The 13,241-nt window shown below is 32.9% G+C and overlaps 2 protein-coding genes across 2 annotated transcripts; both read right to left on the bottom strand.

Annotated features, from left to right (window-relative positions):
- Window positions 1-143: 143 nt before the first annotated feature.
- Window positions 144-4,423, bottom strand: LOC114738676 (receptor-like protein 15). Its single transcript, XM_028926732.1, has 4 exons — window positions 4,209-4,423; window positions 4,022-4,122; window positions 2,268-2,342; window positions 144-2,167 (listed from the first exon to the last, which is right to left on the bottom strand). Exons 1-4 carry the CDS (start codon window positions 4,421-4,423, stop codon window positions 144-146), a joined length of 2,415 nt encoding a protein of 804 aa, XP_028782565.1.
- A 4,406-nt stretch (window positions 4,424-8,829) lies between these two features.
- LOC114738675 (receptor-like protein 15) lies at window positions 8,830-12,864 on the bottom strand. Its single transcript, XM_028926731.1, has 3 exons — window positions 12,399-12,864; window positions 11,184-11,258; window positions 8,830-11,087 (listed from the first exon to the last, which is right to left on the bottom strand). The coding sequence occupies exons 1-3, from the start codon at window positions 12,862-12,864 to the stop codon at window positions 8,884-8,886; spliced, it is 2,745 nt and encodes a 914-aa protein (XP_028782564.1). The 3' UTR covers window positions 8,830-8,883.
- Window positions 12,865-13,241: the final 377 nt, after the last annotated feature.

Raw genomic sequence — 13,241 nt, 5'->3', positions numbered from 1 at the left:
ATCTATAGAGACATGTATCAATGTAATAAAACCACAACCTTCGCCAGTATGGTTTGATCCAAAGAACTGTTGCCATAATAACCAACACCGTGACATAGCATGCTGAAAAACTCCAAATGAAGGAAATGAAATCTATGGCAGATTCATCTTCCTTTGTATCTGTTGAGAGGAGATGGTGGGGCTGGTTCATGTGTAGAGTTACCTCTGTTGCTATGATTCCAAATGAGATAATGATTTCCTATAAAGCTGCTGTCATCAAAGGTTAAACCATTAGGCACTGTACCAGACAAATTGTTGTAGGACACATTGAATACACCTAGAAAGTTCAAGTCCTGTAACTGAATAGGGATTTCTCCTTCCAAGTTGTTGTTTGAGAGGTCTATGCTCTCGATATCTGCAAGATTGTGGAAACTTTCTGGAATTGATCCATTCAGATTATTGTGAGATAAGTTTAATGCATGAAGGGATTCCAGATATCCAATCTCTTGAGGGATTTTTCCAGTTAACTGGTTGCTTGACAAATCTATTCCAGACATAAACCTCAAAATGTTACCTTTGTATGGAAGCAGCAAATTTCTGGTCATAAAATCTACTTGGAGTCCACTGGCTATTGCTGCCATAGAATATCTTTGTTCAAAAAAGAGTTGCAAATGAAGGGGATTATAGTAATACAAGAAATCCGAAGAATAAAATGATATACCATACTCGATATTTCTGTCTGTCCGTTCTCCAAATGAAACATTGTTGAAGCAAGTAGGAATATTTCCAGTCAAGTTATTACTTGACAGGTCCAAAAAGTTCATTCTCTTTAGCTGGCACAACTGGTTAGGAAGCTGCCCATGTAGCTGGTTACCTCCCAGTAAAAGAGCTCTTAATGACTTCGCCTTCACAATCCAATCTGGAATAACTCCAGATAACTTGTTATCCCTCAAATCAAGTGTTGATAGATGATCAACAGATGTCATTGATGTAGGAATGGAACCTACAAGGCTATTGCCTTGTAGCTGTAGAGATGTCAAACCAATATTCGAATAGCAAGCTGGTATTGTGCCCGACAATTTATTATGAGAGAGGTGCAAATGCCAAAGGTCTTGTTTGCATAACTGTGTGGGTAGTGCACCAGTAAAATTATTTTTTGACAAGTTTATCACTCGTAAAGATGAAGAGTCGGTGATGAGAGTAGGAACCATACCCCAGAGACTGTTGTTAGAGATATCTAACGCTTCAAGATTTGGGAGGTTCCATATTTCATGTTCCAGTGTCCCACTAAGGCAGTTGCTGTCCAGGAACACCAATTGTAGAGAGGAAGATTTGAAGTGAGAAGAAAATAATTTTCCCTGTAACTTATTATGCGACAAAATCAAGTACCTTAGTGAAGCACAGCCTTCCCACAAAGACTCGGGAACTTGACCAGAAAAGTTGTTTCTGCTCAAGTTCAAGGTTAACAACTTGGACATGTTTGCTATTGATGGAGGAATACTGCCATTAAGTCCATTTCCTGACACATTTAAATATTCCAAATTTGGAAACATTAGTCCAATATTTCCGGGAAGTCTACCCTCCATTTTGTTGTTGGATAACTGCAAGTTGATCAAGGGATGTGGAGAAGGTTGATCTATGGAGGTTGGCAGCTCAAAAGATCCTGTGAACTTGTTGTGATGTAAAATCATCGACCTGAGGTTTGCGTTGCTGAGAATCAACCAGTTTGGGAACACTCCAACCAAATCATTTTTTGAGAGATCAAGATAGCGCAAGTCATGTTGGTGCAAGAGAAAGGAGGGGAAGGTTCCACAAGGTGAATTCACTTTGCAACTTGCCAACTGCAAAACTTGCAATTGAAACAAAGGGACCCAATATGGAACTTCTTCACTTTCAGTGTTTACTTGAAACTCACTGTTATACATTTGAAGTGCAAGTACCTTAAGCCGTGAATTATTGGTGAAGGAACTCAAAGGGAATAAGCCTCTGAAATTGTTGTTCATAGCAGAAAAGTACTCAAGAGATGTGAGGCTGGCTATGGCAGACGCTGGTATTTGCCCCGTTAGGTAATTTCTTGAGAGATCAAGAGCTTGAAGAGATGTCAAGTTGGCCAAGCATTTGTGCAAGGAACCTCCGAATGTATTGTCACTAAAATCCAGTACACGTATCTTCTTCAGTTTGCATATATCTGTGGCGAAAAATACTCAAAATGTTGTTCTCATAATTAATAAATGAAGCTGAAGCTAAAATAACTTTTTGGGATTGTGAATCTGATATGACATGTATACCTTGAAATGGCAGAGATCCATCAATGTGATTGCTCTTCAATATAAGGACTTCCAAGTTGCTTAGATTAGCCAAAACTATATAGAAATAAAGTGAAATGCAAATTTAATTATTATTGTCATTATTAGCTTATTGTAAATATTAATTTTGCCATTAATCTGCTAACGCATACTAATTATATATGAAGCGTTGAAATAACCTCCACTTTTTCATCACATAATAGAGAGCTCTCAAATTGGATTTAGGTCAATAAAATTTAGAGCGTAAATAGTTTTTCATCAATCAGGATTTAAGAATGGATCATATATATAGACGGCAAAATGAAGCTATACTCTTTATATAGATGCAAAAACAAAAGAAATGTAGACGTATAAATAGCATAAATGATCCGTTTTTTTACAATAGTCATGAAATTCTTGGTCATAAATTTTTAGAAAGAGTATACGTAATTTTTATCTTTGAAATTTGGACATATTTAGGTTTTTGTCCCTTAGATTTCAAACTCGTAGTTTTAGTCCTAGAAATTTAGTTGCCTTAAAACATAAGTATCTGGAGATGCAACGGTGTTAACTTCTAAAGTGTTATAGACGGAGTTAAAGTGATGACTTGGAATCATCAGACAACACATATCTGAATCTTGTATAGACAATACAGGATTAAAGAAAAAGAATAGATTCTCAAAACGTAATTGTTTAACCTCTCTTTTTCCTTATTGTTCATTTAAGGAGTTGTTTGGTATACTATGTCCTCTGTACAATCGTTCTTTGTATTGCATTTTGAGGACTTGTTCTGTTTTTTTTCCCTATTATCCACACAAGATTCAATTAGGCGTTATATGATGATTTTACGTTATCACTTTAATGGTATTTAAAATGATTCAGTAGATTTTAACACTATTATACCGTTCAAGACTAATATTTTGACATGGACTAAATTTTAGAGATTAAAATTATGAGTTTGAAATTTGAAAGACCAAAACTAATATAGGCCCAAATTTCAGGGGTCAAAAATTATATTAACCAATTTAAAAAATAAAATTATATAGTTCATGAAACATAGAGACTAAAGTTTAAAATGATTAAAGCTATAAGTCAAAAAATTTAAGAACCAAGTTTCAACCGAGTCCAAATCAAAATTAAAGCAGTTGGATTGCACCGAGTCAAACTTTAAAGACTTAGTTACAATAGAGTCAAACTAATAGAAATTAAAGGATTAATTTTTCCAATATATTAGATAAAAAAAAGTTTTGTCCCTATAACATCACGCATAAGTAGTACTCATCCGATCCTTAATATAAAACCTATTTAACTAATTTGATTAGATTAAAAAAATTAAGTAAATTAGTTAATTATAAGAAAAGTGACACATTTTTCCTAAAACATCATAATCATCTTTTTTAGTACCCTCTCTCCTTCTTCTACTTAATTATGATTGAAGGAGTATTCATAGGGGTAATTCAGAAAAAACTGATAAAGATAAGAAATTGGTCTTATATTTAGGAAAAAACCAACTCAAGAATTGGATCCTATATTAAAGACTGCAGGAGTATGACTATAATAATCACCACATTCATGCACAAAAGCAAGATAACGTGGAAGAACATAAACACATCAACTACGTACAAGACAACTATGACGACCAACCATACATAATAAGGACAGACTACAACCGGAGATTGAGGACGACAAAGATGAGACAACAAGTGGCTTCTAGTTGCATGAGAAAATCCTGAAAAAATGTGAAGAGATTATTGTACCTGCGGTGTTTATCAGTCTTGAAATTGACCTTGGGAGAAGTTGAGGCTTGTCACCTCCTCGAAGCTTTGGAACAAGGAGAAATCTATGGAACCCATTATAGGGTTAACGAAGCTATGCTCACCAGAAGGCCGGTAATTAAGAGCCTGGAGAGAAAGCTCAGAAACACGACCAGAAAAAACATGGCACCTGACCCTATTCCAGCTGCAACAATCACTGTTTGGATCAACGGTAACCCAGGAAGATAAACGCTTCTCCACAAGAGGATCACTCTCGTAGAGATTAAGAAGATAAGCTTTAATATTGAGCAGTGCTTCTCTCTCTTCTCTCACGCAACATTTGGTTCCAAGTGTTTGAGCCCAAACCACAAAACTCACCAACAGTACCCACAATCTCAGTTCCATTTTTATCAAACTCTTGAGTTTCAGATATGAAATGCATGGCTCCCTCTCATATGTGCGTGCGTGTGTGTGTGTCAGACGACGTCTCTCTACCTGTTTTTCTTACTTACAAGACACCTTGTAAGTTGTAACACTCCAACCTACTTTACTTTTTATATTTATGATTATTTTCACAATATATCCTTATTCATTATACAGACTTGGGGGGTTTTTAGGGTAGTTTAAAATGCATCTACGTTTTTAATCAAATACATATATCTTTTTATTGAAGACCTATTCAGAACACTATTAAGTATATTAAATATGGACATATCTTTCAGTAAAAATCTGAATCTTGATGTGTTGTGTTTTGAGAAACTAGTCTATTCGGCTAAATCCAACTCCATTTGTTAATGCACATAATTAAAAAAGATATTTTAAGAAAATCAACACAAGTTTGTTATAAATAATTAATTTAATTAATTTTTTTAATATTTTCAAATTAGTTATTCAGTTTTTATATTAAAGACTATAAGCAGTAATATGATTTTCTTTTTGTTGAGAAAATTATAATCAAATTTATAAGAAGTTAAAAGTTATCATTTTGTTATTATTTCCTACTCTAACTTGTCATTATTATTGATACTTTATAATAATTATATTCTTTTTTAAGACTTCAGGATTTTCTCACATTTCTCCTTTTTCTTCCGTGCAAGTCGGATTGATGGTACAGGAGTCAAGTCATTAATGCATGAGTCCACGAAATTTCAGAGACGCGTTATTGAAGAAAAAGTCTATGTGACGGTGGAAATTGAAGCTCCACGTCCAGATTTTTCTTTGTTAATCTGACAAAACTAAATAGTTTGGTAAATCTTGGCTCAAAAAAAAAAAAGTTTGGTCAATCATTTACGCTTTCAAAATTTTCAAGACTCAATTGTATATAATATACGACCCCAAGTGCACGCTAATCATAACAGTCACCCTATATTTTTAATTTACGGCGCGTACCTGTCCTTTGGGCCATATGTACTCTTTCTGTCATCTTTTATAAACAATTTTGGATAACTTTAGACTTTAATATGTAGATTAAAAAATTAGTTAAATATAATAAATAGATAAAAATTAAAAGTTCTTTTCAAAATATTCTTATTTATCAGAGAGCTCATAAAAAAAGAATAAAAAATTATTATAATAAAGAGAATTATAAAAGAGAGAATGTGTCATAAACATAAATGATTGGAAAATGATATAGGAAATATATTAATTATTCAAATAAGTAATTAATAAGAGTAGAATAAAAAATTTGCTACAAAAATTTAAGATAATTTGTAAATATTACTTATATTTAAAGACAAAAGATGAATGATAATTGTTGCTTATTAAAAGAAACAGAGGAAGTATATATGAACTTTTTAGTTTGTTTCTTTAAGATCTCAAACTTCAAAAAGGTATATAAGCTTTAAATAACTAAATCACGTTTAATAAATTAGCAGGTAAAATTAGTTAAAAGTAATAAATAGGTCAGAAATATTTTTTTTTTAAATTTGCTCTTATTTATTAAGAGAGTAAATGAGAGATATAATAAATAAAAAGAATGATAAAAGAAAATATATAGAGATAATATTAACAAGAGAGATAAAATATTAAATAAAGTCAACTAAGAACAAAATAAAAATAAATAAATACTCAGACAAATTTAAAAATAAAAAACTTATATTTTTAACTAGATTTTTTTCAAAAGTAAAGTTTACATATGGAATTAGAGGGAGCTGCTAAGGCAGCCGCAAATGTTGATAAATCTTTTGTTGTTTTTCACATTATTCTGTTGAGACTGACAACAAAGACCTCTCATTTAATTAAAGTCGGTGCTTGGTAGAGGCAGCAAAGAACATCGATCTCTGAAGTTTGGTATTCTTCCGGTCTTAAATATAATATTAATTTTATAGTATAATTTATATTATAAAATAAGTCTTATATTTAGAATCAGAAGAGCACTACATTAGAATGTTAGTGCTGATCAAATAAAATATTAGGAGAATCATAATGAAATTTTAAAAAAATAATTATCAGTAATTTTAATAATAAGTAAGTAGTTTTTATTTATTATTCTTAAACTTATTATTATAGATTATTCTGTTATTACTAAAAAAATTTAATAATTATGTTTTTTACCTAGGACTTTCACAGCAATCTTTATAGTAATATTGTCGTTTACTTTTTGTTCTTTGTTCTACCTACTTTTACAAAATGTGTACACACGCTTGGATGAGCTGTCATTTATTTATAAAGATAATTGATAATCTTAATATTTTCAAAAACCATAGTCTTTTTTTCTAACATTGCCTTTGTTAGTTATTGGAAACGGTGAGATAAAAGGTGAACATGTCTTCACCCACTTTTACATATGTTGAATAGAGATGTATATTTGACAATAACTCATAAATATCACTACCTCTGGTTTAGGTTACAAACAAGAAGTTTACTTTTAAATTTATAATTTGTGCTCTAGTAGTACCCTTATTGATTGCTATGATAAGAGGTTTCTATTAGACGGTGGTAATATTGCATATAAACAGAAAGAGTATTTTAAGAAAATTAACATACATTTATTATAAATAATTAATTTAATTAATTTTTAATGTCTGAAAATTAATTATCTAACTATTATATTAAAAACTGAAATAAAAAGGTACAAAATAACGGTCTTATACATTCGACCAGGAGAAATAATGAAACATGGGCTAATTTTGTTAAGATTTTTTCCATTTGGCATAAAAAAAACTAATTAGATAAAAAAGGCGAATGACATTTATATATAAAAGATTAATTTAGTAATAGTTAGGTTCCAAAAAATTTTTGTTACAAGATAAGTTGCAAATGTCAATTGTTCAATTGCAAATACGGCAATCCCAATTATAAATAAGACGTTTATATTTCATAAATTATTGACAATCCTTAATTTTACAACTATATTACTTCGTATTTCTAATTTAGAATCCTAAATTTACAGCTATGTTAACCGATATTTGTAATTCATTTCTCGTTAATTTTTTTAAAATGTCCAAATCGTAATTAAATTCAATTTCTGGAACATCCTCCTTCAGAATTTTAGTATATGGTACAAAATATCCACACACAAAAAAAATGGATGTTAAAATTTCAATTGAAAAAACAGGATGATTGCTAGACTTTCAGACTTTCAATACATATGTGACACATTATATGCTTCAACTACCAGAAATTTTTGTCAACAAAAAAGACATTTTACCATTTTTAAAATTATACATATGCAGCTGCAAGTGACTCAACAACATTGTGTCACTTTCTGCTTGAACTACAACATTATTAAACACATATAGCGAAACAAAAACAAAAACCAAAAAAATGGATACCTCATTAAACTTGGGCTAAAATATACATAAAGCCCTCAACTTTAGGTTAATTGCATATAACCCTTTATCTTTGATAGATGAAATTCCATACCCTCATCCTTAAAATTTTGACACAAACTCCCTGCCGATGGTTAGATTTAGAGGAATTTATACTTGGCAAATTTACTGTAATATTAAAACCAACCACTTTAGTATAAAGGGAATTTTAAGAAACTTAATTAACTAGGGTCGCAGTGTACTCCTTGTCAAGACACCTTTTAGAAAGATACGAATGGTCCTTATTAAAAGTGATGTATTAAGTTTTTTCAATATCACTCATATTTAAAGTCAATAACTATGACAGAAAATATGCTACAAATATGAAAAAAAAAATTTAGGTTTAATATTATTTCTGGCCCTTCAAATATGCTTTTATTTCGATTTTGGTCCTTCAAATTCCAAACCATAAGTTTTGATATCTCCTGGGATAAAATAGTCCAGGTTTTTATTGAATTATAGAAACTAATATTTTGAATAAAGGAGAAAAAAACTTGAAGGACCAAAACTAAAATGAGGACAATTTTGAGAAACTAAAAATTTTATTAACCTAATTTTTTTGTTATTTAAATTTGGGCAAATCAGAAATATATTTTATTTTCTGGAAGTGAGATGAGATGGTAATTAATCTTCCATAGCAAAATCCCCGTAAGCCTAGAAAAGTACCAATAATGAGAAAGGAAATCTCAAGCTGTTACCTGTTAGGATTAGGAAATGTTTCTTGGAGTCACTGTGTTGTACATCGAGATTTACATGTGTTATGTATGAAGTTTTCAACTAGGTATGTCTTAGTAAATAGAGATCTATGTCTTCTGTTGCTGAGTAATGTTGCTGCTTCTTTAACTTTTAGACTGTAACGTTCGTTGTTCGAGTTGTATCTTAAATTTTTTTTTTTAAAAAAAAAAAAGTGTAGAGAAACCCACAAAATATATTTCAGCAAGTTGAAAGCTTAGCTTGCCGCATAGATTACAGAGACAAAACAGTAATAGAGTTCACTTACAACACAAGTCAACAAGTCTAAAGTTCTTGCGCAACTTATTCAAACACTTGCGAATTCTACCAGAATGCATCTTTAAGATATGGATACAAACATCTATAGAGACATGTATCAATGTAATAAAACCACAATCTTCGCCAGTATGGGTTGATCCAAAGAACTGTTGCCATAATAACCAACACCGCGACATAGCATGCTGAAAAACTCCAAATGAAGGAAATGAAATCTATGGCAGATTCATCTTCCTTTGTATCATTGTTGAGAGGAGATGGTGGGGGTGGTTCATGTGTAGAGTTACCTCTGTTGCTATGATTCCAAATGAGATAATGATTTCCTATAAAGCTGCTGTCATCAAAGGTTAAACCATTAGGCACTGTACCTGACAAATTGTTGTAGGACACATTGAATACACCTAGAAAGTTCAAGTCCTGTAACTGAATAGGGATTTCTCCTTCCAAGTTGTTGTTTGAGAGGTCTATGCTCTCTATATCTGCAAGATTGTGGAAACTTTCTGGAATTGATCCATTCAGATTATTGTGAGATAAGTTTAATGCATGAAGGGATTCCAGATATCCAATCTCTTGAGGGATTTTTCCAGTTAACTGGTTGCTTGACAAATCTATTCCAGACATAAACCTCAAAATGTTACCTTTGTATGGAAGCAGCAAATTTTTTGTCATAAAATCTACTTGGAGTCCACTGGCTATTGCTGTCATAAAATACTGATTTTGTTCAAAGAATAGCTGAAGTTGAAGTGGAGCATACTGATAATGGGAATCTGAAGGGATTATTATCCTATCATACTCAGGAAATCTGTAATCCCATGCTCCAAATAAGACTTTGTCAAAGCAAGTAGGAATATTCCCAGTGAAGTTATTACGTGACAGATCCAAAAAATTCATCATCTTGGGCTGACACAACTGGCTAGGAAGTTGGCCTTGTAGCTGATTACCACCCAGTAGAAGAGATCTCAATGAATTCATCCTAAAAATCCCATCTGGAATAACTCCAGAGAGATCGTTGTCCCTCAAATCAAGTGCCACTAAGTAGCTACCTGTTCTCATTAAGGTAGGAATGGAACCTGAAAGAAAATTGCCTTGCAACTGAAGAGAGGACAAATCTATATTCAAATAGCAAGCCGGTATTGAACCTGAGAGTTTATTATGAGAAAGCTGCAAATGCAAGAGGTCAAGTTTGCAGAACTCTCTGGGTGGCGTACCAGTGAAGTTATTTCTTGACAAGTTTATCACTCGTAAATATGAAGAGCTGATGAAAGTAGGAACCCTACCCCAGAAACTGTTGTTAGAGATATCTAACGCATCAAGATTTGGGAGGTTCCATGTTTCATGTTCCAGTGTCCCACTGAGGTAGTTGCTGTCCAAGAAAAACCATCGCAGAGAGGAAGAGTTCAACTGAGAAGCAAATAAATTTCCCTCTAAGTTGTTTTGTGACAAGATCAAGTATGTTAATGAAGCACAGCCTTCCCAGAAAGACTCTGGAACTTGACCATAAAATCTGTTTCTGCTTAAGTCCAAAGCAATCAAATTGGACATGTTTGCTATTGATGGAGGAATACCTCCACTAAATCCAGTTCCTGACACATTTAAATATTCGAAATTTAGAAACACTAGGCCAATATTTGTGGGGAGTTGACCCTCCATTTTGTTGTCAGATAGCTGCAAATTAGTCAAGGGAAGTGGAGGAGGTTGATCTACGTAGGTTGGCAGCTCAAAAGACCCTGTGAACTTGTTGTGATGTAAAATCAAAGACGTGAGGTTTGTGTTGTTGAGAATCAACCAGTTTGGGAACGCTCCAAACAAATCATTGTTTGAGAGGTCAAGATAGTGCAAGTCATGTTGATACAAGAGAAAGGAGGGGAAGGTTCCACTAGGTGCGTTTACTTTGCAATTTGCCAAGTCCAAAACTTGCAATTGAAATAAAGGGACCAAATAAGGAACAACTTCACTTTCAGTATCCACTTGAAACTCACTGTTATACATTTGAAGTGCAAGTACCTTAAGCCGTGAATTATTAGTGAAGGAACTCAAAGGGAATATGCCTTTGAAATAGTTACTCATAGCAGAAAAGTACTCAAGAGATGTGAGGCTGGCTATGGCGGACGCTGGTATTTCCCCTGATAGGACATTACTTGAGAGATCAAGAGCTTGAAGAGATGTCAAGTTGGCCAAACATTTGTTCAAGGAACCATTAAATGCATTGTGACTAAAATCCAGCACACGTATCTTCTTCAGTTTACATATATCTGTGACCAAAAGTACTCAAGTGTCGCTAAAGCAAATAAATGAAGCAGAAGCTAGAATAACTTCCAAGGAAGATAAATCCTATATGACTTGCGTACCTTGAAATGGTAAAGATCCAATAAGATTATTGCTCTTCAATATGAGGACTTCCAGGTTGCTTAGATTAGCCAAAACTATATAGAAATGAAGTGAAATGCAAATTTTATTATTAGCTTATTGTAAATAGTAATTGGCCATTAATCTGACACATGCTAATTAATATGAAGCCTTGAAATAACCTCCACCTTTTCATCACATAAAGAACTCTGAAATCGGGATTTAGTTAAACAAACTTTAGAACATAAATAGTTGATCCTTTTCATAAATCAGTATTTAAGAATGAATCATATATATGGCGGCAATGCCCAGATGTAAAATATATTCAATATAAGATGCTCTTACCAAAACAAAAACAAAATTTAAAGCCTAGATTGGAGAACTCAAAATGTGGACCAACCAGCCCCTAATGGGCTTGCCCATGGTGGGTTAAAGGTATTAATAAGAAATGGTTTTTTTGTTGTTTTTGGATGAATTGAAATCCACCCCATTAAGGTTCGGCTTCAATATTTTGTTAAGAATTCCTCAAAATTAAACATCATTAAATTTGGGCGAAACATACATTTAAAAAACAGATCCTTGATTAAAAAAACTTGAACAAATTATTAAGTTGATACAAAACAATCCCACATTCTACACAATTAAGGTGTTTTTATTCATTCTTTTTTTTTAACCAAATAAGAAGATATGTTCATTGATAAAAAAAATTAATCTTTTCATCTGTTAAGTTTTGACTCAGTTATGATTCAGTTCGTCAATTATAACTCAGTACAACTTAACTCTTTAACTTTTAAGAATGTTGCCGATTTGCTTTTGATTTTCAGAGCCAGTGGGGTTTACTTTAAAAACCCATTGGCATTTTTTAACACTCTTAGCAATACCTATTGCATGTAAGATCAATTCATTAAATGTGGAAAAAAAATTAGGAACTAACTTTTAAACAAGTTAAAAGTTTAAAAACTGAATCATACCGGATTATAGTTGAGAGACTAAGTCCAACTAAGTCAAAACTTAAAAAACCAAAAGATTAATTTTCCCAATAAAAAACGAAGGCAAAGAAAGCCTAATATAGAAGACTAACAAAAAAAGGCCATCAAGCTAACATACAAGTTATATTTTTATATGTTTATTTTCTTCAACCAATTTTAAGCAAACTTTTTAATTTACGTAATTCCGTTGGCTGTAAAAGGAGCAGAAAGAGTATGAGATTGTTGTACCTTGAGTGCTTATGAGCCTGAAAAATTGACCTTGGGAGAAATTGAGGCTTGTCACCTCCTTGAAGCTTTGGAACAAGGAGAAATCAATGGGAGGCAATGGAGGGAGGCCAGGGAGGTCAGGTACACCAACAACAGGCTTTTCATCATTATGAAGAGAAGCCGCAGAGAAACCAAATGCTCCATCAGAACGCCTGTAATTAAGAGCTTGGAGAGAAATCTCAGAAACACGACCAGAAGAAACATGGCACGTAACCCTATCCCATCTGCAACAGTCACTGTTTGGATCATCAGTAACCCAGGAAGATAAACGCTTCTCCACAAGAGGATCATTATGGTAGACATCAAGAACATAAGCCTTAAGATTGAGCAGTGCTTCTCTCTCTTCTCTCACACAACATTTGATTCCCAGTATTTGTGCCAAAACACAAAAACTCATCACCCACAATACCCACCTTTTCACTTCCATTTTTACCAAACTATATTGAGATTCAGAGACATGAAATTCATGGCTTCTTCTTATATATAAGTCACGAGAGGTCTCTTTCTATCTGTTTCTTTATTTACTTCCAAGTTTCTATGATGTTTTTCTTCCCTGCACAGGAGGAGTCAAGTCATTAACGCATGAGTTCACGAAATTTCAGAAACGCCTTATTTATGCGTCGTAGAAAAAGTCTTGCTGATGGTAGAAATTGAAGCTGCATGCCCAGATTTTTCTTTGTTACACTGACAAATTGCTAGATCGTTTGGTCAATCAAATTGAAAAACTTGTCCTTGAGTCGATATATATACACCTTTAAAATTTTCAACACTTGGATGTGCATGGCCCGAACCCCAGTGTACGTT

The sequence above is a fragment of the Neltuma alba genome, unplaced genomic scaffold, assembly GCF_004799145.2.
Source record: "Neltuma alba isolate B1F8T4 unplaced genomic scaffold, ASM479914v2 tig00013649_pilon, whole genome shotgun sequence".
NCBI lineage: Eukaryota > Viridiplantae > Streptophyta > Magnoliopsida > Fabales > Fabaceae > Neltuma > Neltuma alba.
Note: the sequence above shows the minus strand (reverse complement) of the source record. Positions and strands in the feature narration are given on the sequence as shown.